Raw genomic sequence first — 25,552 nt, 5'->3', positions numbered from 1 at the left:
TTGTTTGTTTGTTTGCTCATTAGGTAATTTACAAGCGCTTAATAATCATTCCCATTTCTAATTTAAGCAGCTCCTAGTCAGAGCTAGGGCTGTAACTAGGATAGTACGATCTGTGCCATGGCACAGGGCACTGCAGGGCAGGGGGCGCTGTTCAGGCCTGTCAATTTTTGTGTTTATCATTCTCACTTGTAGCTTCCTCTTCTTTTATCCCCGGCATCTCCTGGCTGTCCCAGGAGTACCCCTATCTCTTCCCTGGCCCTTCCCCATGAGGCCATGGCCCTGTTTTAGGTGCACTATCTTATATCCCCATTTTAAAAATTGGGGTGAGGGGCGCCAATGCTCTCTCTGGCACAAGGCACCAAAAAGTCTAGTTACTGCTCTGGTCAGAGTGCAGACAACCCCTACTTTCCACTATAGAAATCAAATACATCAAGCAATTGTTTCCATGATAAGTTGCTTGCATAATGATATATATATATATATATATATATATATATATATATTTATATATCTATATCTCTATCTCATCACACAGTACTGTGCAAAATTTTTTGGCTGGTGTGAAAAAAATGCTGCAAAGTAAGAATGCTTTCAAAAATAGAAGTGTTAATAGTTTATTTTTATCAATTAACAAAATGCAAAGTAAATGAACAAAAGAGAAAACTAAATCAAATGCTGTGACCACCCTTTGCCTTCAAAACAGCATCAATTCTTCTAGGTACGCTTGCACGCAGTTTTTGAAGGAACTCGGCAGGGAGGTTGTTCCAAACATCTTGGAAAACTAACCACAGATCTTCTGTGGATGTAGACTTGTTCAAATCCTTCTGTGTCTTCATGTAATCCCAGACAGACTCGATGATGTTGTGATCAGGGCTCTGTGGGGGGGAAGCAATCGGGAAGCCGACTGCCTATATACCGGCAGCCGGCTTCCCGACTGTCTTATCCCGGCAAGGGTGAAATGCCGGGCGTCTAGATGTAGACGCCCATATTTCCCCGACGCCGGGAGACCGGCATCACGATCGCAGTGAAGCCGGGCGCCGCGAGCGGACAGCCGTGGGGGGGGAGGGTTAGGTTTAGGGCTCCCGGGGTGGACTTAGGGTTAGGCACCCCCCCCGGGAGGGTTAGGGTTAGGCTAGGGGCAGGGAGGGTTAGGCACCCCCAGGGGGGACTTAGGGTTAGGCACCCCCCTCGGGGGACTTAGGTTTAGGCAGCGGGGAAGGTTAGGCACTTAGAGGGGGGATTAGGGTTAGGCACTTGGGGGGGAAGTTAGGGTTAGGCACCCCTAAGGAGGGTTAGGGGGGTTAGGTTAGGTTAGTGGATACTTACCTATCCACGATCGGGATTTCCAGCGCTGTCGGGCTTCCGCTGCGTCGCACTCTGCTCCTGTCGGGCTGCCGCTGATGGGAATCGAACCGCCGGCCATGCGGCCGGCGGTATATCATACCCATTCCCTGTGGGGGCCATATCATCACTTCCAGGACTCCTTGTTCTTCTTTAGTTCTTAATGACATTGGCTGTATGTTTGGGGTCGTTTTCCTGCTGCAGAATACATTTTGAGCCAATCAGACGCCTCCCTGATGGTTTTGTATGATGGATAAGTACCTACCTGTATTTCTCAACATTGAGGACACCATTAATCCTGACCAAATCCTCAACTCCATTTGCTGTAATGTAGCATCAACCTTGCAAGGGACCTCCACCATGCTTCACTGTTGCCTGCAGACACCCATTAATGTACTGCTCTCAAGCCCTTCGGCAAATAAACTGTCTTCTGTTACAGCCAAATAAATACAATTTTGATTCATCAGTACAGAGCACCTGCTGCCATTTTTCTGCACCCCAGTTCCTATGTTTTTGTGCATAGTTGTGTCACTTGACCTTGTTTCCACATCAAAGCTATCAAAGGGAAGCATGATGTGTCTTCTTCATCTGATGCACTAAGTTTCCTTGGCCGACCACTGCGTCTACAGTCCTCAACGTTGCCCATTTCTTTGTGCTTCTTCAAAAGAGCTTAAACAGCACATCTTGAAACTTCAGTCTGCTTTGAAATCTCTCCCTTGGACAGACCTTGCTGATGCAGTATAACTAGCTTGTGTCTTGTTGCTGCGCTCAGTCTTCCCATGGTGTATGACTTACCGTATGACATGAAACGGTCTTCCACAACCTCACCTTTGTAGCAGAGTTTGGCTGTTCTTCACCCAGTTTTAAACCTCCTACACAGCTGTTTCTGTTTTAGTTAATGACTGGGTTTCAACCTACATATGAATATGATGATCATTATCACCTGTCTGGTATGTTTGGTTAATCATACACCTGACTATAATCCTACAAAATCCCTGACTTTTTGTGCAAGTCTACCTAGAAGAACTGATGCTGTTTTGAAGGCAAAGGGTGGTCACACCAAATATTGATTTGATTTAGATTTCTCATCTGTTCATTCACTTTGCATTTTGCAAATTATAAAAATAAACTATTTAACATTTCTATTTTTGTAGTTGGGTATGAAATCCCGGCTGTCGGGATGTCACTGTTCAGAATACCGACAGCGGCAACCGAACAGCCAGAATCCCGACATCCATAAGAACAGCTGGTAAGTATTTTCCCTATCCCTATTCTAACCCCTACCCTAACCCGCCCTCCCCGCACCCTAAACCTAACACCCCCTCCCCAGTGCCTAAACCTAACTCTCCCTCCCCGCACACTAATCCTAACACTCCCTCAACAGTGCCTAACCCTCCCCCTAATGCCTAACCGTGATCACGTTACCTAACGCTAACCTCCCCCTAACACCCCAATACTTATCGTTAGGATGCTGACGGTCGGGATACTAGTGCTGGGATCCCGAACTGTCAGGATTTCGGCGCTGGTATTTAGACTGTCTGCATCCTGCACACTGGGATGCCGACTACATCCCATTTCTGTTAAAGCATTCTTACTTTGCAGCATTTTTTCCACACCTGCCTAAAACTTTTGCAGAGTATCGTGTGTGTATGTATATAGAATATATATTATATATCTCAAGCAGAGTTGGTATAGCCATAGCATCATGGGGAAGGACCAGGGAAGAGATAGGGGAGGCCAGGAGATGCTGGGGATAAAAGAAGAGGAAGCTACACAGGTTGCATCACCTTTGTTACAGCCCTGTGTGTGGTTACAATGTAACATCAGTAATAATAATAATGGTAACTATGTAAGGAACTATCTTACTATTTCATTTACTACAGTGGTTCTCAAACTAAAGGCACCCTAACAGTCTAGGTTTTAATGATATCCGTGCTTGAGCACAAATGGTAAAAACAAAATGATGGTGGTACTTATTAAGTAAACTATGCTAAAACATTGGTAGCCTTAAACCCTTGACTGTTGGGCGGGCTTGAGGTCCAAGTTTGAGAAACATTGAACTACTATATCGCTTCTGAATGGGTCTCCATATAATGTCAGGATATGATTATCAAAAAGAATTAGAAAGCAGGACAAAAGAGTAAAGGTAAAGGGGCATATTTATCACAATCACATTTTAAACCTGGCTGTGATAGAATAATAAAGACTAGTGAAAATTTAATTTTCAAAATTTATCTTGCAGGAGCAATAAAAGCAAAGTAATAGCTTATGTCATTACTGCACTTCAGGGTACGGAGACGAGAGCCTAATGCGTATGCATGGCCATCGGGCTGTCGGGGAGGAATTTGAAAGATCCCTCTCATTAAAACTAGTGTAGAGTAGCAAATAGTATGGGCGACCGCCATCTGGTGATGACGTTAGATACCAGGGCTGAACTACAGAATGCTTCACAGTTGGGAGCTTAGTGAATCTCTCAATTTTAACAGCTTCCATAGAAACCTATGGGGGATGGTTTTGAAAATGGAAAGAATGCAGCAGCCATATCTGATATCTGCTGTAGAACAGCATTTATACCTTCTGGGGATACTTAATTTTTACAGGTATCCCGCAAAACAGCTGTTTCCTGCAAAATCATTTAAATAAATATTGTATACTCCGAGTCCTTAGGGTTGTGCGCAGGAGAGAAAAAAATGTCTGTATTATGCTGTATCTTTACATGATGATATTTCTGTAGGTAATAGTGAATTTGTTTAGACACGAGTGGTCCCTGGTGACGCCTATGGATTCCTCGTGATCTTCTCTTCCTATTCCCCTCTGCAACACAAGCCTGGTAATAAAGGGAAGTACTCCTACCTACTATACATCTGTAATAGGAGTAGTGCAGAGAGAGGAGTGAGGGTAGGAATTATTAGCGGAACGTCTTACCCTAAGAACAACAGCAGTGATTCAAATGGGCTGTTTACTGCTGTTTGTAGTAGGCACAGAACTTACAGAAATCCCTGCATCAAGCGGATGGAGGATATTTCTATAACTACCTGTTCAATGAAATATGCTCTGCCTCAATGGTGGTAGGTATCTTTAAGGCATTATGACCAGGCACGTTGGCAATATTGGTCATCAGACTATTTACCTGGAAGTGTTGAGATCTCAATGGTTTGGGGTGGAACATATTGGACATTGGATTCCGAAAATAATGTGGCCTGGTATTGAGTATTTGGGTTTAAATTGCTAAGCATCATGCCAGTTTGACCCACAGGAAAATTCTTTCTATGCTTCCGGTTTGGATCAGAAGCTAGTGCAAACTCCAAAATATAAGGTCCTTTATCTCCCGGCAACCTTGACCAGGTCAGCTGCAAACTTGTAGCTGTTCTGTCCCGAACATGTAAATTTCTTGTTTGCACTTGTTCTGTGAAAATGAACAGAGGTTAAGGTGCAACATATGTTATATATCTATAAAATTAATATACAATTTAAAGTTTGAAATCATATTGCATTTCAAAATCTTTTGAAGCATATAAACCGTCCCAGTATTATAAAGCAATGTATTATGTGGGGGTTTTGGTGTTGCTATCTGTATTATATGGCGTTCACTGTGATGTTCTCTATATTACATGCTTGTCTCTGTATTGTATTGCAGTCACTGCAATGCTCTGTTTACTGTACGGTGGTCACTGCGATGCTCTGCTCTGTATGGCGGTCACTGGAATGCTCTGTATGCTGTATGGCAGTCATTACAATGCTCTGTTTTCAATATGATGTTCAATGTAATGCGTTTTGTATGGCAGTCACTGCGATGCTCTGTCTGCTGTGTGGCAGTCACTGTGATGCACAGTGTTTTGTGTGGTGGTCACTGCAATGCTCTGTGTTCTGTATGGTGGTCATTGTTATGCTCTGTGTGCTGTATGGTGGTCACTAGGATGTATGCTTTGTGGCAGTCATTGTGATGCTGTGTGTGCTGTGTAGTGGTCACTGCAATGCTCTGTTTTCTGTATGATGGTCACTGCAATGTTCTGTGCTCTGTCTGCTGTGTGGTGGTCACTGCGATTCTCTGTGTACTGTATGGCGGACACTGTGATGCTCTGTGTGCTGTATGGCGGACACTGTGATGCTCTGTGTGCTGTATGGCAGTCACTGACATGCACTGTGAGCTGTATGGCAGTCTCTGACATGCTCTGTGGGCTGTATGGCAGTCACTGACATGCTCTGTGGGCTGTTTGGCAGTCACTGACATGCTGTGTGTGGTGTATGGCAGTCACTGACATGTGTGCTGTGTAGCGGTCACTGTGAAGCTCTGTGTGGCAGTCACTGCCATGCGTGTAGTGTGGCAGTCACTGCCATGCGTGTAGTATGGCGGCCACTGCATTGTTCTTTCTGCTGTATGGCAGTATTTCAAATGTTCATTGCTATATAGTATGTGTGTGAAGGGTTCCAATGTGCACTAGGATACATAGTTATAACTCTGTGTGTACCAGGGGCGGTTTGGGCCACCGGGAAAACGGGAGAGTTCCCGCTGGGCCGGTCCCATTCTCCCCTCTTCTGGGCCGGCTCACCCTGACTGATTAATAAATCGGCCAGGCCGGCCGCATAGCTTCCTGGTTTTGCATTCTGCTGTTGAACGCAAACCGGAAGCTGTCAACAGTGACAGTCATCTGCTCCGTCTAGCTCCAGGAACAGAGCAGCGGGGTAGCATTGAATATCTTTTAAAAGCTGTACCACTTCATGTGTACAGCACGCTGCTATATGCCTGGCTCGACACATGCACGGTGCCCCATGGAAGTTGTAGTGTTTTTTTCAATCCATGGGATGCTAGTCTGTGGCAGGTGAAACTCCATACTTGCCGACAATCTGGCTGCTCCTTCCGGGAGGGAGCAGCCAGATCGTCAGAACAGGGGGCGTGGTCGGCAAAAGGGGGCGGTCCAAACGAGGTGAGGTCGGTCTGCGGGCGTGACAGGGGGCGTGGCCACGCGATCGCGTCATTTTAGCCCCGCCCCCGCTACACAATGCAGGAAAAAAAGGCATTGCAAAGCAGGGGGCGGATCCAAAATGACGCGAATCGCGTCACAGCGCCCCCCCGCTGCGGGGGTTTATCAGGTAATTCGGAGGGGGGGTCGGGGGATGGGCGGCAGGCGGGAGGCTTGCCTGCCTTTCCGGGGGGGCGGGAGCTGCACCCGTTTATCGGGAGGCTCCCGCCCGAATCGGGAGGGTAGGCAACCCTGCAGCAGACACAGGGTGTAACAGGAAGTGTCCGGATTCACAGTGAGTAGAGATTAGAGCTGCCGATCTTATCTCACTACACAGGGGACGATCTGATATGCTCCTTTGTATGTAAGCCTTCTGCTCAGGATCACTTTAGTAAATGTTATTATATTTACAACACACTTACTGTAACACAGCTCTCTCCTGCTCTGTAACATCTATCAACCTCTGCTACACATTATCCTCCTGTTACACATTATCCTCCTCTGCTACCTCTTTCATATTCTGCTATATCTATAGGCCCCATAGACCTAAACTACCCCCTGGCCCCATAGACATACACTCCCCACCCTACCCCTTGGCTCCCTAGACACAGTACCCCCCAACATAGGGACATACACTATCCATTATATCACACCCAGCCCCAGGGACATACACTGGCCACCCTACCCCCTCCCAGGTTTTATTTTTTCTCCTGTGGGAGCCAATGTATTTTATTCTTTTCTGGTGGGGCCGAATGTGTTTTATTTTTTCATATTGAGGCAAAAATAAAAATGTCCTGTGAGGGCCAATGTGTCTGTTTTTATTCTGTGGGGACCATTGTGTGTGTGTTTTTTTTCTTGTTCTTGTTGTGTTTGTATTTTGGGGTCCAATGTGTTTGTTTTTATTCTGTGGGGACCAATGTTTGTGTTTTTTCTTGGGGGACGATGACAATGGGCTAGATGTATGATAGCGGCACTTAACGTGCCGCTATGCCGCTTCGCCTCTTTACCGAGGCAAAGCAGGAAGCACTACCGATGAGATGTAAGAACATCTCATCGGCTGGAGAGGGGGAGCGTTAACTCCCCCCTCCGGCGCTACCCGCTAGAGACAGCAGCGCATCAGCCTAGTGCTGATGCGCTGTGTCTCTGTCCCGGCCGGCTCCACTGAGCATGCGCGGGATCTCGCAAGTATCGCGAGATCCCCGCGTGCAGCCTGGAGCCGGCAGCAGGGACAGCAGTGTCCCTGCTGTAGGGATAGGCTAGCGCCAGGCTGTAGCTGTCGATAACGACAGCTACAGCCGGCCGAACGGTCAGACGATCTGACCGTTCGTACATAGCCCAGGCTATCGGCGATGCTATCTTGTAGATAGCAGCGCCGATAATGACAGGGGTGCATAGCTTTTGGGCTTCGTACATCTACCCCAATGTGTTTTATTTTTCTTGTGCAATGTTTTTTTGTTGGCGCTTGCACTCAAGCTGCATCATGCATGCATCCCGATGGTGTTTGTACAGATTCAGACGCACACACCAATTAGCGTATTATAAATGTGTTTGATTGTTCCTAGCTTGGAGCTTGGCTAGTCAGACACAGATGTAAAATAGTATGGGCGGGTTGCTAAAAGTGTTTTCTTATAGAGACAATGAATTGTTCACATTAGAGGCCGTACACAGATTGATCTGCACCTAGCATAGGGCTAGTGCAAGTTTCACTGATTGACTGATAGTGGCGTTTAAAGACACACAAACCCTGATTGCAGTGTCTGTAGACGCTGACAGCGGGCATCTCTTTCCTTGCACATTAGGATGCACGGACGGATGTACAACAGGGAAGGGCATTTTAGTGGCATTAGCATAAAGTTGCAGACACAAATGCAGCAAAAGATGCAAAGAAGGCTACAACTGCGTCTAACTCAGAACTAGGTCCTATGAAAAGGGATTCTGTCCCCCTTCGACAGACCACGCCCCCATTAGGGCTGCTTCAAAATATTTCCCGGGCTGCTTTACAGACCCAATCCGCCCCTGGTGTGTACCTGCAGAAAATTTCCAGTTGCCAATGACTGATTTATTTATTGTTGGAACTGATTATGCGGCTGCCTAACAATAGCCATCTGCACTTTTTCCACCAACTGTGATTCCACTACTTCCTGTATCACGCGTCACCAGGGCATTTTTCTGGAAAAATAGGTTCAGGAACTGTGGGTGAAGCTACTTGGGCTGTAGCTATAGAAAAACAATGATATGTATATTTTATCTACTTACTTTATATATGTATATATCATATGAAAATATTTAGGCACTAAGGCACTCAAAAGGGCCTTTAAGATAAAACTTATCTTATGGAAAATACATTTTGGCCCAGGACGTTAATAAGAGGTTCAGGTTCCTGCTGAGAATTAGCACTGCGTGTCATTACCCTGTAAGAACACATGTGTTAAGTAAGGTGGTAGCGGTGGTGACGATGGGGGGGGGGAGCTGAGTTTTTCCCCAGGTGACAAAAAGCCTTGCTTCACCCATGTTTTCCCGGCCTTCCATTCCAGCATTAAAAACAGTATAACAAACCATATAACAATATATAAATGGTATGGTCAATATATTGCTGATCACACACACATTCGTTAGTTTTCTCATCAGCTACTTGAAGTACCTAATCTCTAACTGAGCCTCCCATGGTCCTACAACAACGTGTGGATAATGTGTAACATACAGTAGGTCCTGCTTAGCAGACTGATCCTGCAGCTACAACGTTTCTTGATGCCCAAGAGCTTGCTATCTCTTTGGTAGGATGCACCATTAATCTTTTGGGAAACACCTTGTCTTGTGCCGGATAGGCCACACAAGCAGCCTTTGCAATCTAAAGATTCAAGGATCTAGCAATTGCTAATTGTCCTCTTCTATAAGTACTGTGAAGGATGAATTACAGGTTGAGTCTCCCATAACCAAATATTCCGAAATACGGAATATTCCAAAATACAGAATAATTTTGGCATGACTGAGATAATGAAACCTTTGATTTTTGATGGTTCAATGTACACAAAATTTGTCTAAGGCACAAATTATTAAAAATATTGTATAAAAGTACCTTCAGGCTTTGTGTATACGGTGTATATGAAACATAACAGAATTTTATGTATGTAAACAAACTTTGCTTGAGCCACAAAATTATTGAAAATATTGTATAAAATTGCCTGCAGGCTGTGTGTATAAGGAGTATATAACACATAAATGCATTCTGTGTGTATATTTGGGTCCTATTCCCAAGATATTTCATTATGATATGCAAATATTCCAAAATACGGAATATTCCGTTATCCAAAATACCCCTGGTCCCAAGCATTTTGGATATGGGAGACTCAACCTGTATCTCTGTGACTTTCTAAATTGTTCTGTAGTTTATTTTTGCCAACATCCCCAAAGTATATCAGATGACTTCCAGCTCATTACTGTGAGAAGGGTAAACAGACTGGAATCACAATGTCTTCACTGAAATAGAATGAAGTAGCAACTCTTGAAATGAAACAGAAGGATAAAAGAAACAAAATATAGCGTAAGGGCGATGCCTCTGCAATAAAGGTCAGAACTACTCTCCTATTATAGTGAGATAAATTGCAAGTGGGTACATTTATTAGGTTCTCATTTTGCTTTCCAATTTGTTTTCACCATAGAAAAAATATATATTAGCCTTTACATAAGCCAGTATGGTATTATACCATATATAAAATATCTCTTTATTGATTTTTAAGTGCTTGTGACTAGTTAATCTCTTGTAACAATATTTGATCTTTCCAGTTAATTTCTAAAATCAAAAACTAAACTTAGGCCCAGATTTATCAATGAGTGATATTCTTGTTATCACTCGTTACTAATCTTAAATGGTGCTCCAATCAATTAGCTTATAGCTGTCATTTTTCAAACACATGACAGTTAGGAGCTGATTGGTTGGAGCACCATTTAAGATTAGTAATGAGTGATAACAAGAATATCACTCGTTAATAAATCAAGCCCATTGTATTAGCCTGTGAAATGCAGGCACCGGAAAGATTACGGCGGGTCTTCCGTATTTTTGAAGCAGCAATGATTTAAAAGGCAAAACCAAGTTGTCAAGTTACCTTGGGGGAACACTGACTTCCACAGGCATTGGGGGGCAGGAGGGTGTTGGCATCAGGGCCGTAGCTAGGGTAGTGCGGCCGCTGCCATCGCACAGGGCACCACAGGGCAAATGTCTGTTTATTATCATTCTCACTTGTAGCTTCCTCTTATTTCATCCCCAGCATCTCCCGGCCTCTCCTATCTCTTCCCTGGCCCTTCCCCATGACGCCATTCCCCTTTTTTGGGTGCATTATGTCCCTTTGAAAAATGAGGGGGGCGCCAATGCGCTTTCTGGCACAGGGCACCAAAAAGTCTAGTTATGGCTCTGGTTGGCATCATGGCAAAACACACTGAGAACTGCAGTAAAGGTCCTATGAAACTTCCCAAAAGGGGCCAGAAGACTGGAGGAGTGCATTACATGCTTTATGCATAATAAACTCATGAGTCACACTTTTTATGGAAGCCATTGCCTTCAACATGCTTGGTATCCCTCATTTACTTGAGCATTTGTATATTTTGTGTGCGATGGTCTTGACCATTGCGACCATCATCCTGGCCGCTCGCTATAGCTGTGGGTGGTCTCCTACAGCTATGCGAGTGGCCAGGAGGCCGCACAAAGAAAAAAAAATAACGCCCTGCTTCAGAGCGAGCGCTCGTTCAGAGCGTCCGTCTCTGAATCAGGCCCTCTGTTTGAGACGTATGTTCCTGTATTGAATTCTATAGAATGCCTCTATTTGTAGGAATATGAAGAAACCACAGCTGAATTTCTAATACCAATCCATAACTATCACTGTTTACTAGAAATCACTAGACTGGTCACCATAAAACAAAGCAGATAACGCCATAAACAAAGTAGGATGCAGCCTGCAGATGTTATCCCAAAGTGGCAATCTTGGGATATCCTAATTATTCCTCACAAAGCAGTAATATGACCAGCTCATTTTGTATGTTCACAAAACACTAACAATGGGGAATAAAAGGATTTCCCCTCCATTAGGGTAATTACACACAGCCTCTTCCAACATATAAGTCTATCAGTGGATGGCTGTCCCCTAGGATTCCTGCCATGTATGTTGGAATGTTATTGTAGAGCCATGGAAATACTAATGTTTAGGTGTGGATACGTGAAGCAGCTGATGAATTTTAGCTTCATTAACCTATTTATCACATTTAGGAAAGCTTAAACTTACCCGGCTGAGTGGAGACATGGATGACTTCGGGTTGTACATACTGCGTACTGTATTGTGGGAATAGTGTGACCCGATAGGTGGTATTTGAACTTAAGCCACTTATAACCAAATCGGTTTCCTCTCCATACAAAGTCCTCTGTTGTGCCCTTGGAACAGAAATGGGCACATATTCCACAACATAAAGCCCTTCGTCTGTAGGCAACCTTGCCCAGGTCAGCAGAAAATTTGTGCTTGTTATATCCTGAGCCTGCAAATTTCTTCTTTGGGCGAGTTCTATATGGGAAGAAGATCATTATGATAAGATAAGATAAGGAGGGGAGCCTAATGCTTATAATATCAGAGTAAATAATATGGCATTGCTCATAGCAGCAGTAGCAAGTCTGACACTGCTTCCCTTTGCTATTTCCTTGTTGATTACTATCAGCAGCAGCTGATTACTGCACATTGTTGTACAGGTTCTTGCAGTTTGTGATGAAAAAGGAAATTACTACCATCCCAATTTAAAAGTAACCTAAAAACAAAACAAAAGATATATGTGTCAAACAAAAAGAATCAGAAGTACGAATTGTCAATTATGAGAAAGCCAAGATCAGTAAGACCGAAGGCTGTCATTTAAGCATGAGGGACATTAAACCACAAGTGTTTTGTCTTTATTGCTTCTCCTAGTCCTCTTCTGCCTTTCGTTCCTTTCCTTTTTCTTTCTGCTCTCATCTTGTTTCCTCTCTTCCTATTATGTCCCGCCCCCAGCGTTACTGCAGGGAGCCCGAGCCCAGTGGCTGCTGGTCCCAGTAGTTTGTCCTGGCGGCCCCTGAAGCTGTCACTGGCACGGGGCGGTTAGCTGTAACAGCTGCCTTGTCTTATGCCCCCAATAGCCGCATCAGCTGCCGTCTTGTGCGAGGTAGGCCTCAGGCGGCAGCCACGCATGTGCGTGACAGCGGAGCAGCGGTGACATCAGCCACTAACTCAGGGCCTGATTCAGAGCCGCTCGTAAGCGGCCGCTCGTTCGCTCCGAGCGATGTTCGCACATCCGCGCATGCGTATGGGTCGTAATGCGCATGCGCCAACCAGTCAGTGCGGTCGGAAAACGTGTATTCGCAAAATTGCGAGTGCCTGGTAATTTGAGTGACAGGATGAGGCGTTTGTGGGCGGTAACAGGGGAAGGTGCTTGAAAACGGGGAGTGGAGATCTGAACGCAGGCGTGCCAAACGGTCAAAACGGGCGTTTTAAGGTTGTGCATAATTAACAAAGCAGCGTCATCGACCACGTCACTTGGTTGTCTCTTAGCCTGAACTGTTCGCATGACTGCGGTAGGAAAATCCAACCACAAGCACTGCGGGCAGTTCAGACGCCTTTCGATGTACTTGATTAATCTAATAAATAGCGGAGATGACGTATGATGCGAGCGGCCAGGGGGTGTCTTTTCAAAATAGCGAGCGCATGTTTCGTTTGCTAGCTCAGACATAGAGGCGTCAACAGACCGCAAAGAGCGAGCGCTCAATTTAAATAGCCGGCCCCTTTTTCTGAACGAGCAAGCGCAAATAGCGTCCGGCTCTGAATCAGGCCCTCAGTCCTCAGTGCACGGATGTAAGCAGCGTCTGCCGCTCCCTCCGTTTTGGCTGCAGAAGGGTCTGATTGCGGGCGCTCATGCATCCGCGATCCGGTCTCCCACGGAGAAGCTGCGGCCCGCCCTCGGCATGTTACGCAGTCCCCGTGTTTTTTTTCCAGATGCCCCAGGGACTTGGGGATATTTGGGGCTCTTCTCCTCAGCCTCTGGTGCTCCTAGTTGATGATGGCTGTGTGGCACAGCTCCTCTTTATAGGCCGGGGAAGGTGTAGTTACCCGACCAGTTAATGTAGGTTGGTCCTGTCTTTATAGCGATGTGGTTTCTTATGGAACCCGCGGTGTAGGGCCCTCCTCTCCCACATTGTGTGTGGCTGTGCCAGCTTCTGTGGGGTCTTAACTCCACCGCTCCAGGGTACTGCCTGGACGGATGTTCAGTGCACTTTCTGTTGTCACCCCTGCGCGGATTGCCCCCGCTCCTTCTGTTGCGGTTAGCTCCCACTATAGATAAACCTGAAGTACCAGTTGTTCCGTACTTGTACAAGCTACAAATATGGGTCAGAGTTTCTACCTAGTAGGTACCTTTTGTTAGACACTGTGGAGCTCAATAAGATTTGGAGGCCTCTTGTTCAAAAACGTAGTTTTAAAATACACGACACAAAGAAAGCGTATTTACATGTTTATTTTGCATTGTGCATCTTTTTAAAATAAACATGTAACGCATGTAGAGAAGTATAAAGCACGCAATGATAAGTCACCAGTCATCATCGTCAACTTGAAGATGGTAACTGGTGTTTTAGTGTAAAATAAGCTGTTAAGAAATCATTAAAAAATAAAAGTTGTGTCACTCTTTCTACAATCGTCACCGGAGCACTAACACTCATTTAAGAGGCTGGATGATGGTAAAATACAAAACATGGCAATTGCAGGAAATGTGCAGATTACCTGGTAGGGTGGAGACCCGGATAGTCTGTGCCTGTGTAGACTGCAAATTGGATTCCGGGCTAAATGTAACCAGATAGGTGGTATTTGGTTTTAAGTCACTAATCCCCACACTGGTCTCATCTCCATATAATGTCTTTCTGAACTCTGTCCTTGGATCAGATACTAAAGCGTAAACTAGGTAATAGCGCCCGGTGTCTCCGGTTAACTTTAACCAGGTTAATTTAAAGCTTGTTGCCGTAATATTCACAACCTGAAGATTTCTTGTCTGGATCAGATCTGCAAAAAGATAAATAATTTATGGCAATTTTTTATACACAATAAGATGCAGTAATATTTCTGAGATTATGGCTGTGTCCCCTGACACTGATCCCGCGCTTGTGATCCCTACTGATGTCTTTCTGACTCTATCCCAACATTGTGGACTTGTCAGAATTGATCATCAGGACCTGTCTCCCTCTGGGCTATGGCAGATCCTTTTCCTGTTGCTGGCAATCACATAACTAGAGATGTATATCATTGCCTCTTGCATGGTCTGGATAAAAGGCCAAAGTAATGCCGTCAGGAACAATACAAGGTGTACCAAAATTAAAGGCATTCACAAAGGAGTATGGTTCCATACATGACTATTGTCAAAGCTGGATAATTGGCTGAGACAAGATCAGTTTAAAATTGAAGCGTGCGCGACGCCATCTTGCGAATGGCAGCTAGACTCCATTTTAGAAACAAGAATCTGCAAGATGCCATTTTGCGACCAGCGTCACTTTAAGCTACAACTCAAGAGCTAAGAACAGATGGCAATGTTTTTGATAATCTAAATAGAATAGACAGTGCACCAGAAACTGTGAGTGATTTACATACAAATTGGGAATCCCTGTTGGCAATTGTAATATAATCCAGGCATTGATCTACACAATTGGATTTGTCTGAATCCAAACAGGTTTTAGTTTCATACCCAGACAGGATGGTTTAGTTTCACAGCTGGAAGTCACATTTGCATAGCAGTCTGAAACTGTGAGTGAGGAATGATATGTGTGTGTATGTATGTATGTATATATATATATATATATATATATAAATATGTTAAGTCCATCATAGATGGAATCTCATGCATAAACACCGCACATTACACACAATTGAGCTGCTAACATGACGCCCAGTAGCGAATGCACAATTATTAGCATCATGCGATTGCATCTTTCACCATTTTACATACACACATTATGCTTAAGACCCCGAATGAAAATACCGTTTAGTAGCTAAATGCGCACGCAGCTGTCCCCAGTTAACTAGCGTCTTCATATCAAACCCCGTACACTCACACATTACATATTCACTTACAAGGTTCCATTAGCTTTAAGATATAAGATTTAAGTTTATTCAGTTAATATAAATGCTGTGAAATAAAGATATTTGATAACTAAGGTTTTATACATGCTAAACAAGTCGTGTTTGGTTTTGTACTGATGTGTACTCTTTTTACAGTATTCCGGTGTTATCGATGGGGAGGTTGCATCATGCATTCTCGAGTTATGGATCGCAGAGGCTACAAGCAACAAAATGTATGTTTTATGAACAACTGTTAGGATGTTACAGGGGGCGGTAAGGGAAAGACACCCTGCTGTTAGAGGCAGGGAGAGTCTATTTGAACCAGCCTGTTAAATGCTTTGTAACAGATGCTTCTCCCCTGGGAACCAATGACATCAGCAGCAAACTTCTCTATTGTCCTGTCTATTCTGGGGGGGTATAAATATGTGTGCTCCAACACTGGGTCTTTAGTCTTCTTGCTGAATGCTGACTGAGGGGTTACTTGCTGATGCCTAACATCTGGTACGGGAAGCGCTGCGTATGTATACTGTACTTGGGTCTGTATAATTCCTTTTGCGCCTAAATTGTGTCTGGATCAATTGCGTGTAACTGTCTGAACTTTTACTTGAATAACACTTGTGCTTTGGAACCACAGATTCCAGGTCTAAGTATTTACTGTATGACTGCGTACGCAAATTAGCATCATCCTTAGAGGTTTATAGAAGGTACAGGCAGGGGTATATAGAGGTTCTTTTTAATATCATCAGATGGGGGCTCGTCGAGTGAAGTCACTTACCTACTCACACGGCACATACGGCTATCGATATCTCAGCAAAGGGTGGAGTGGCCACATGCAGGGTTTTCCTGCAACCGCTTTGTGCTGAAAAATCGCTATCCATTTTCGTGTGAGCAAAGGAAGCTGACTAGAATCCAGGGACAAGAAAGGAAAAAGTTTGTTTTCCTTTGTTGATAGAATCTAGAGTTTAAAGGGGTGCCGCAGTATTGAGTATGCGGCTGAGTCGCAGTTTTGCGCACAGAAAAGATGCACTTTTGATTACGCAGTTAAAAAAGTCATTATACGGTTGTGTGGTAGTCGCATTATTTTTTTTATGTAGCTGTTCGCACAATAGCGTATACGTACTTCCTGTTGTGCTGCCACGTGTTTGAACAAAGCCGTTGAGGTTTACATTTTTTAATTATTACCAATATCTGGGTTAACGTGTATTTTTCGGCATAGGAAAAAAGTGTGTAACAGTGAATATTTGTTGAACAAAGTTAAGGGTATCGTATGATCCTTAAGGGCTAGGTGCAAGGGTTAGTCTAGCCACTCGGTAAGTAGCTTTACCGTTCTATACACAGTAGCAGGTGTACATGTTGACTTTGTTGTAGAGAGGTGCATGGGAGTAGCCGACATATAAACTCTTATAGGTGTGGAAGTTGCCTTACTAATTCTTATCCGGGTGTGGAAGTTGCCTTTTTCATATCTTATCCAGGTGTGTGGTCGCCGCCGACTTAAATCGTCCACAGGTAAGTGAAAGTATCTTGATTGTCTTTCACCAGTTTAAATCTTTATTGAAAAGCGTAGGATTTTGTCTCAGAATGGGAGCCATGCAAACAGTAGAAGATGTTAGACAATGATGTGCTGCTAATGAAAGCTCCGATTGGATCGGCCCGTCGTATTATGCATACTAAGTACGGTACTTATGCAATAAGGTATTGTGATGTATGGTTTAAAATGATGATGAAGAGTGTTAGACCGTTTCCCAGAATTGGTAGTTTTGATAAAAATGTGTTAGATAATGTCCGGGATCACATCGGTATGATGCGCTCCCGAGAGAAAAAGGTTAAATATTTTGAATGTTTAAAACTGTGGCAGCAGGAAGGGGATGCGTGGCTTAAAAATGAGCAAACGACGCAAACTAGCGTCGTGAGCACATTGCCAGAAAATACATCCGTGACGCTGAATTGCAATACGGGCGAGCCACAAAATGGCGCGCCCGTGCGGCGAGGTAGCGTCGTGGAGAGTATTGCCAGCAGTTCACGATCACCTCCCCCACCTTATGTGGATGGAGGTGCAAGTACAGTTACCAAAAATACCCATACAAATGTAAAAAGCAACTTGTACCCTCTCTTAAGCAACTATAAAGAAAATGTTCATGATGTGGATGATGAGCCTATTGTAATGTCTGCCATTTCCCATGCTGTACAAATGATAGATGCTGCATCACCTCAATCACGAGTGGTGCCGCCATCTCCATTGGTAACAGCAGGGGAAATGTTAATGCCCTCTGCACCCGTAGAGGAAGTTGTTCATACCATACGCAGCAGCAGCAGACTAAACCCCCAGCCAGGTAATCAGGTCAAAGGTAGCAGCGCTACCGGTCTGCATCCCATTCGGACAATAACTGTCCAAATGGAAATGCAGATGCGAACGGTATAGTGCCCACGAGGGAAGTAGTAATGCATTGTCCTCGGACAAGAGCAGAACTAAATTCCATCATAAATGATTTCCGCGATCCCAAAAAAGGAATTAGCCAAATGTCAAAGATTTTTGAGAAATTTGGGTAGTTCACATGAACCCACTAATAAAGATTGGCATGTGGTGTTAAGGGCCTGTCTACCACGCAATACCGATGTGACAAAATTTATCACGGATTGTGTATTGGATAGTGACGTTCCCTTAACAGACCAAGTAAACCAAGGTAACATTTCCCGCATTGTAACTCAATTGGGTATATATTTTCCAGTAGTACTTAACTGGAACAAAATTTTCACCATTAAGCAGAAGGAGAGTGAAACTGCAGAAGATTATTGCGCGGGCTCTGCAGGCTATCACCCAGTACACTGGGATAGAGGATATTAAAGATAGCACTCACCACCGGGGAATGATAGTCACGGTACTTGTGGACGGTCTGAAAGAGAGTTTAAAAACTCAGGTTCAGACCTCACAGCCTGGCTGGCGGGGACTCACAATAGATACCCTCATAGAAACCGCCATTGAACATGATAAAAACATCTCCAAGAAGAGAGACCCAGAGTGAAAAACTAATGGCTGTCAGTATCCAAGCTCTGGAGGGAATGACAATAACATCACAGTCAACAGACACACCTGCACCTGAACAGTTACACGTCCTCACCAATCCCACACCACAGCAAACACATCCTTACCTCACATATCATACATAACCACAGGCCTCATACTACCCACAAACTTCATACCTCCCACCATACCCTTATCCTCCATATCCTTACCCATACCCACCACCTTTTCCTCTTGCTCAACTCCCACAACAATCCTTTCATCCAACCCGTTCAAAAACATGTTTTAACTGCAACCAAGCGGGACACATAAGTAAGTACTGCAAAGTAAAGAACATCACACAGGAACACGAGTTTCCCATGGGTTCATAGGCAACCCCAGTATCTTCTCCCAGGCCTTATATGACTGTTTACAATCTTTTCAACCTGCCGATGGATCTGTTCTAGTGTAGAATGTGGACGATTTATTGTTGTATTTAGGTCATGTTTAAATGATATTAAACTGTTGTGCTTTGTCTCCCACTCACAGGACACAAGGTTGATAAGGATAAACGGCAGCCATGCCTTGCTAAGGTCGACTACTCTGAATATTATCCAACCCAGTGGCCCAGGCATTATTTAGAGCAGTAGCTATTAATAACAAAATGTAATTGCAGGAATCTGTATGCAGATACTATATCCCTAGAATTATTAAAAATGATAGGGGGACTTATTTTACAGGTGACATTTCCAAAAACATGTGTAAGGTGATGGGTAACAACACTAAGATTATCCCAGACTGTCTTTTCCATTATTTGCCCCCCTTTGAGATACTGTTCAAACAGGCAGCCTCATGTGAAAATATGATAATGAGGTTACTGTACAGGGTCTCACGAAGATGAATGAGAATAACAGAAACTGAAAGTGTTATTAACTAACATATTTAATGCAAACTGTCATGATGTCAAATCTGGAGAATTTGTTATGATCCAAATTTTATTAGCTCAGGTTGTTTGACTGATCAGTGGAAAGGTCCGTATCTGACGATACAACATCCACAAAGGGTGGCCGTGGAAGTTACGTGGGTCCATTCCACTCACTATAGGGAGGTTAACCAACCGGTGGAGCTACAAGGCGGAGACAAGGCCGGTAACGTGGACCTGTCGATTGTGAGCTTGTGCCGGAAGGATTAAAAAGGTGACTGTGAGATATCTGAGCTAAAGAAATGTGTAGATCAGTGCTTCCAGCAATGGAGTGGTCTGCTGTGGTCATCCTAGTTCTGTTTTTCCAGAGTTTCTGTCGTGATGATCTGTTTGGGGATACCCAGTGTCTGTGATGGAGGACCGATAAAGGAAATGTGAGCTGATGGCAGAGCTGATGGAGTGGAGTCAGGAGGAGGAGTGCTATACCAAACCAGGGGAGTGTCTGACCAGTCTTAGTATTGTAATTGTTATGTTATTTGGGAAGAATACTTCCAGAAGCTATGACCCTCACACATGTTGAAATGCTTGGTATACATAAAAACACACCATCACCATATCTTCACACGCAATATGAACACAGAGGCAAGAGAAATATGATACCTGGTGACGTGCATAAAGCCGCTCAGTTAATTAGCGAGACAACTGGCTTTCAAGTTTTAGTCGCACTGGATCCCACCAGAATTGCTCGGGGTACATAAAATTTTAGATATATTCAGGAACTTGCTAAATTGATAGATAATATCACTGAGATGTACGACGACACATTCAGGTATACAGGGAGAGAATTGCAAGCGTACAAGAAAGAACTGGTGCAACACAGGCTAGTGCTGAATTTTTTAACTGCTATTACTGGAGGGTATTGAGTAACATTGGCCACCCAGTTCGGAGTAAAATGTTGCACCTATGTCACCAATGATACCAACGACCCCAAGGAGGTGATAGACCGAAAGATGGATGAAATTCTGCAGCTAAAATGGGAATTTCGTAAGAACCATAATGCTTCAGTGGCTGAAGTAGGGGAAAAGATAGAAGGATGGGTGTCATGGCTGAACCCAGTGAAATGGTTCTCAGGTCTAGGGGAATGGGTCCAAGAAGTGATCGCCAGCATAGGCAAATTCTTGATCCTTATGCTGATTGTCATCATAATAATTGGCATATGCATCCGGTGTGTTCCTATTGTGTTGAAGTGTGGAAAATGTAAAAATAGAGTAAAACGAAAGAATGAAATTATGATGGTGGCCAGTATGAATACCGAGGTAAATACAGAACTGCATTACAACCCTGAGCTAGGAAATACCATCATTTAATGTATTATATTTAGCCATGCATAGAATGTATTATTGAAATGTTATTTATAAGAACACCTCAGATAATGTAAAGTCTCAATTCCCCTTCAAGACTGCTTTTATAGGACTGGTGCATTCCCACACCTTTCACATGATCTTCCAAGATCCGCGGTGTGCGTATAATAGTAGTTTTATGTCCCAACCCAGAGACACATTATTGATGGATTAATAACCACCTTGTGCCATCCCATAATAACACTAAATAATATGTAAATGTAAGCCTAAATGAAATTCTAATAGCACATTGTGATAGCATGTTGTTCGCTATCAAAGGGTGGACTGTCAAAACTGGATAATTGGCTGAGACAAGATCAGTTTAAAATTGAAGCGTGCGCGACGCCATCTTGCAAATGGCAGCTAGACTCCATTTTAGAAACAAGAATCTGCAAGACGCCATTTTGCGACCAGCGTCACTTTAAGCTACAATTCACGAGCTAAGAACAGATGGCAATGTTTTTGATAATCTAAATAGAATAGACAGTGCACCAGAAACTGTGAGTGATTTACATACAAATTGGGAATCCCTGTTGGCAATTGTAATATAATCCAGGCATTGATCTACACAATTGGATTTGTCTGAATCCAAACAGGTTTTAGTTTCATACCCAGACAGAATGGTTTAGTTTCACAGCTGGAAGTCACATTTGCATTGCAGTCTGAAACTGTGAGTGAGGAATGATATGTGTGTGTATGTATGTATATATATATATATATATATATATATATAATATGTTAAGTCCATCATAGATGGAATCTCATGCATAAACACCGCACATTACGCACAATTGAGCTGCTAACATGACGCCCAGTAGCGAATGCACAATTATTAGCATCATGCGATTGCATCTTTCACCATTTTACATACACACATTATGCTTAAGACCCCGAATGAAAATACCGTTTAGTAGCAAAATGCGCACGCATCTGTCCCCAGTTAACTAGCGTCTTCATATCAAACCCCGTACTCTCACACATTACATATTCACTTACAAGGTTCCATTAGCTTTAAGATATAAGATTTAAGTTTATTCAGTTAATATAAATGCTGTGAAATAAAGATATTTGATAACTAAGGTTTTATACATGCTAAACAAGTCGTGTTTGGTTTCGTACTGATGCGTACTCTTTTTACAGTATTCCGGTGTTATCGGTGGGGAGGTCGCATCATGCATTCTCGAGTTATGGATCGCAGAGGCTACAAGCAACAAAATGTATATTTCATGAACAACTGTTAGGATGTTACAGGGGGCGGGAAGGGAAAGACACCCAGCTGTTAGAGGCAGGGAGAGTCTATTTGAACCAGCCTGTTAAATGCTTTGTAACAGATGCTTCTCCCCTGGGAACCAATGACATCAGCAGCAAACTTCTCTATTGTCCTGTCTATTCTGGGGGGGTATAAATATGTGTGCTCCAACACTGGGTCTTTAGTCTTCTTGCTGAATGCTGACTGAGGGGTTTTTTGCTGATGGCTAACATCTGGTACCGGAAGCGCTGCGTATGTATACTGTACTTGGGTCTGTATAATTCCTTTTGTGCCTAAATTGTGTCTGGATCAATTGCGTGTAACTGTCTGAACTTTTACTTGAATAACACTTGTGCTTTGGAACCACAGATTCCAGGTCTAAGTCTTTATTTACTGTATGACTGCGTACGCAAATTAGCATCATCCTTAGAGGTTTATAGGAAGGATTTTAGAAGGTACAGGCAGGGGTATATAGAGGTTCTTTTTAATATCATCACTATAAAGAGGTGTAACACTACTACCTACCTTACTACAAGCTTCACTCTTCTTTCATACCATCCTTCAACATGTTAATTGCAGTAAGTGTGATACCTCTACAGAGCAATGTTTCCATAATGATCATCGGTAGATGACTTTTGTCAGCCTGTGTGCACAGTCATCTACAGAGCTCATTACTAGCACCACTGATCTGGGCAGATCTCTCTAAGGGGTAAATTTACTAAGATTCGTGTTGGTCCCGATTTGTCCCATTTTTCAACACTGATAGGATCGATCAAAAACTGCAGTTTTTTTCACTTTAAAAATCGGGAATTTACCAAGCTCCCGGTTTTGACAGGATCGTTTTGATTAATGGTGTATTTTGTTGATCCTGTCCATTTTGAAGTCCCGATTTCACTGCCCGAATTTCTCTCCCAAACAAGCAGGCTGCACATATCAGTGAAATATGTGCAAACTGCTTGATTTTTTATTTTATATTTTAAGGGTTCATTTTAAGAAATGGTCAGCCAGTCCTGGTTCATAAAATAACGGGGAACAAAATGAGTAGGGTTCAACCATAATTTAAGAACTAGCACCTGGCTGCAGGGCCAGTGCTGGTTTTAAATATAGGGGGAAAAAAATGCGTAGAGTACCCCTATATTTAAAACCAGCACCGGACCCAAACCAACTGGGGTGTAATTCCACACTCCAGGGCCAAAGCATTCTCACCCAAGCCGGTCAGGCCAAGCCGGGGATCTCAGGGTAGGTGGGGACCCCCTAAAAAAGGGGTCCCCACTCTCCCGTACCCCAGGCTTGCGGTGGGTATGAGGGTAATAGTGTAAAATAGGGTATGGGTGCCGGCCGCCTGCTGGCACTTGTAGTTCCACAAGTGCCAAAGGGCAGGGATGCTGGCACCTGTAGCCCCACTGTAAAATACAATAGTTTTATTCTATTCTTCACTTTATTACCCCCGTACCCACCGCTCCAGGGGTGCGGGGAAGAGACCCAGGCTTCAGACCAAGCCTGGGGTTTGGGAGGGATGGACTCCTTTTTTATGGGGTCCCCACCTCCCCTGAGATCCCCGGCTTGGCCTGACCGGCTTGGGGTGAGAATACTTTGGCCCTTGAGACCCGGTAATAGGGTCTCCTGGCTGTGGTATTACACTCCGGTCGTTTTGGGTCCGGTGCTGGTTTTAAATATAGTTAGACCCCTACGCAATTTCCCCCCCCCCTATATTTAAAACCGGGATTGGCCCTGTAGCCCGGTGCACGTTCTGAAATTACGGTGGAACCCTACTCATTTTGTTCCCCGAAATTTTAGGAACCAGGATTGGCTGACAAGTCCGGGGCTGGTTATCCTTTTGGAGGGGGACCCCACGTCAATTTTTTAAATAAAATTAACCCTAAAAACACAAGAATCATTAATAATCATACACAAATCACACTGATTTGTGTAGGATGGCAACTCGCAGCTCAGGAGGTGGTTCATTTAAAACTTCTATGGAGACCCCAATTTGAGTGCAAAATGGCCGAATTTAGCAAAACAAATAATGTTAAATTCCCGATTTAGGCAGAAATGAGTGAAAAGTACTTCCGAATTGAGCAGATGGTGATATAATTTATATTGCAAAAAACGGCCGAATTTCAACCAGAAAAGATGAACAAATCACCCGACTTTAATGATAGTAAATTCCCGATTTGCAAAAAAGTGATATCACCCGAGAATGCAAATCGAGACCAACCCAAATCTTAGTAAATTTACCCCTAAATCTGTCTCACTTGCTGCCCACTTCAGTGACCAAATTGAATATGATTCCTGTTGTCAACACTTTGCAGCTAATGGAGCATACACACGGTCAGATTTGTCAGACTTGTCAGATTTGTCAGATGAACGATTGAACGATTTGAACGATTTTACCAAAGTTTTGAACGATTTGAACGATTGAACAATTTTTTACTGCATTAAAATGAATGGAATCGTCCAAGTCTGACTGCAAACACATCAGATGTCAGAAATCGTTATCTGACCATCGGGAACGCGCATCGTTGATCGTCCATCGTTCAGGCATGTCAGATATGAACGATTTTCCTTCAGATATGAACGACTGAACGATTTTTAAATCGTTATCGTTCATATCTGAAGGAAAAATCTGACCGTGTGTATGCACCATAACTATCATTAATAAACACAGGACTGAAATTTCACCTACTATAGGACCAAATATATTCCACCTCTTTGTTTATCTCAACTGTTTTTATATAAACACTTTGCAGGGAAAGATACTTTGCAAACAGGCTTAACAGAAATCAAATGAGTCTGCCTTCCCCATTCTTCTAGATTCTAATGATGACTCTGCAGTGAATACACTTGTCAAACTATGGGAAGAAGGTCATCTAGATACCTAACCTACAAAAACAAAATTCATTTACGATGTTTACATCAGCAAAAAGAGATTGAAACTAAAATCAGAATTCTTCCTCATTAAATCTAAGAGATCAAACATTGAAAGCTTCTACAGAACCACCCATGAGGACTTGAAATTGATGTGTACTAAGGGCCTGAATCAGTAAGGATCGCTATTGCGATCGCAGCTCCATAATCGCATGCAGGTCTGCTGCGAAAATATGCTAATGACTGCAATCGCAATGCTGTCACACTGCCAGTATAGAGACGCTCACTGTCTCCTACTACCGCTATCTCACATCCGTAATACTTTACAAACCTTCGTAAACATTGGTAACTTCAAGTACCATCGGTCCCTCACGCAGAATTACAGCAGCCCTGACCTTACTTAGAATTTGCTAAATTTGTTGCACGTAGTGAGTACTCAAGCTGCGTATGCAATCGCTATGACTAATTTATGTACGCCCATGTAACGGTCATGCATGCCTGCATTTCTTTGACCACCTCCCCGTCACCACCTCCAACTGCTCACTGACTGTCAATCACTCTGCGATGTCTCTGCGTGGTCTACTTGATCGCAGTGGTGCCTTCGCGCATACGCATGCGCAGTACGCAACAATCGCCCGTCTGGCTATGCTTTAGCAATAGCGATCCATGCGATAAATGTTAGAAGTCAGCCCTATGTAACCTTATGAGA

The 25,552-nt window shown here is 43.7% G+C and overlaps 1 protein-coding gene across 1 annotated transcript in view; it reads right to left on the bottom strand.

The window, feature by feature from the left end:
• VWA1 (von Willebrand factor A domain containing 1) overlaps window positions 1-25,552 on the bottom strand; it is a 268,972-nt gene that overhangs the window by 63,287 nt on the left and 180,133 nt on the right. The window contains exons 8-10 of the mRNA XM_088458647.1: window positions 14,081-14,356; window positions 11,576-11,848; window positions 4,472-4,747 (exon numbers count right to left, since the gene is read on the bottom strand). Coding sequence (XP_088314773.1) covers window positions 4,472-4,747; window positions 11,576-11,848; window positions 14,081-14,356 — 825 coding nt within the window. The remainder of the gene's footprint in view (window positions 1-4,471; window positions 4,748-11,575; window positions 11,849-14,080; window positions 14,357-25,552) is intronic.

This window comes from Taudactylus pleione, unplaced genomic scaffold (assembly GCF_031769625.1).
Source record: "Taudactylus pleione unplaced genomic scaffold, aTauple2 ptg000845l, whole genome shotgun sequence".
NCBI lineage: Eukaryota > Metazoa > Chordata > Amphibia > Anura > Myobatrachidae > Taudactylus > Taudactylus pleione.
The sequence above is the reverse complement of the archived record's forward strand: the minus strand, read 5'-3'. Positions and strand labels throughout refer to the sequence as shown.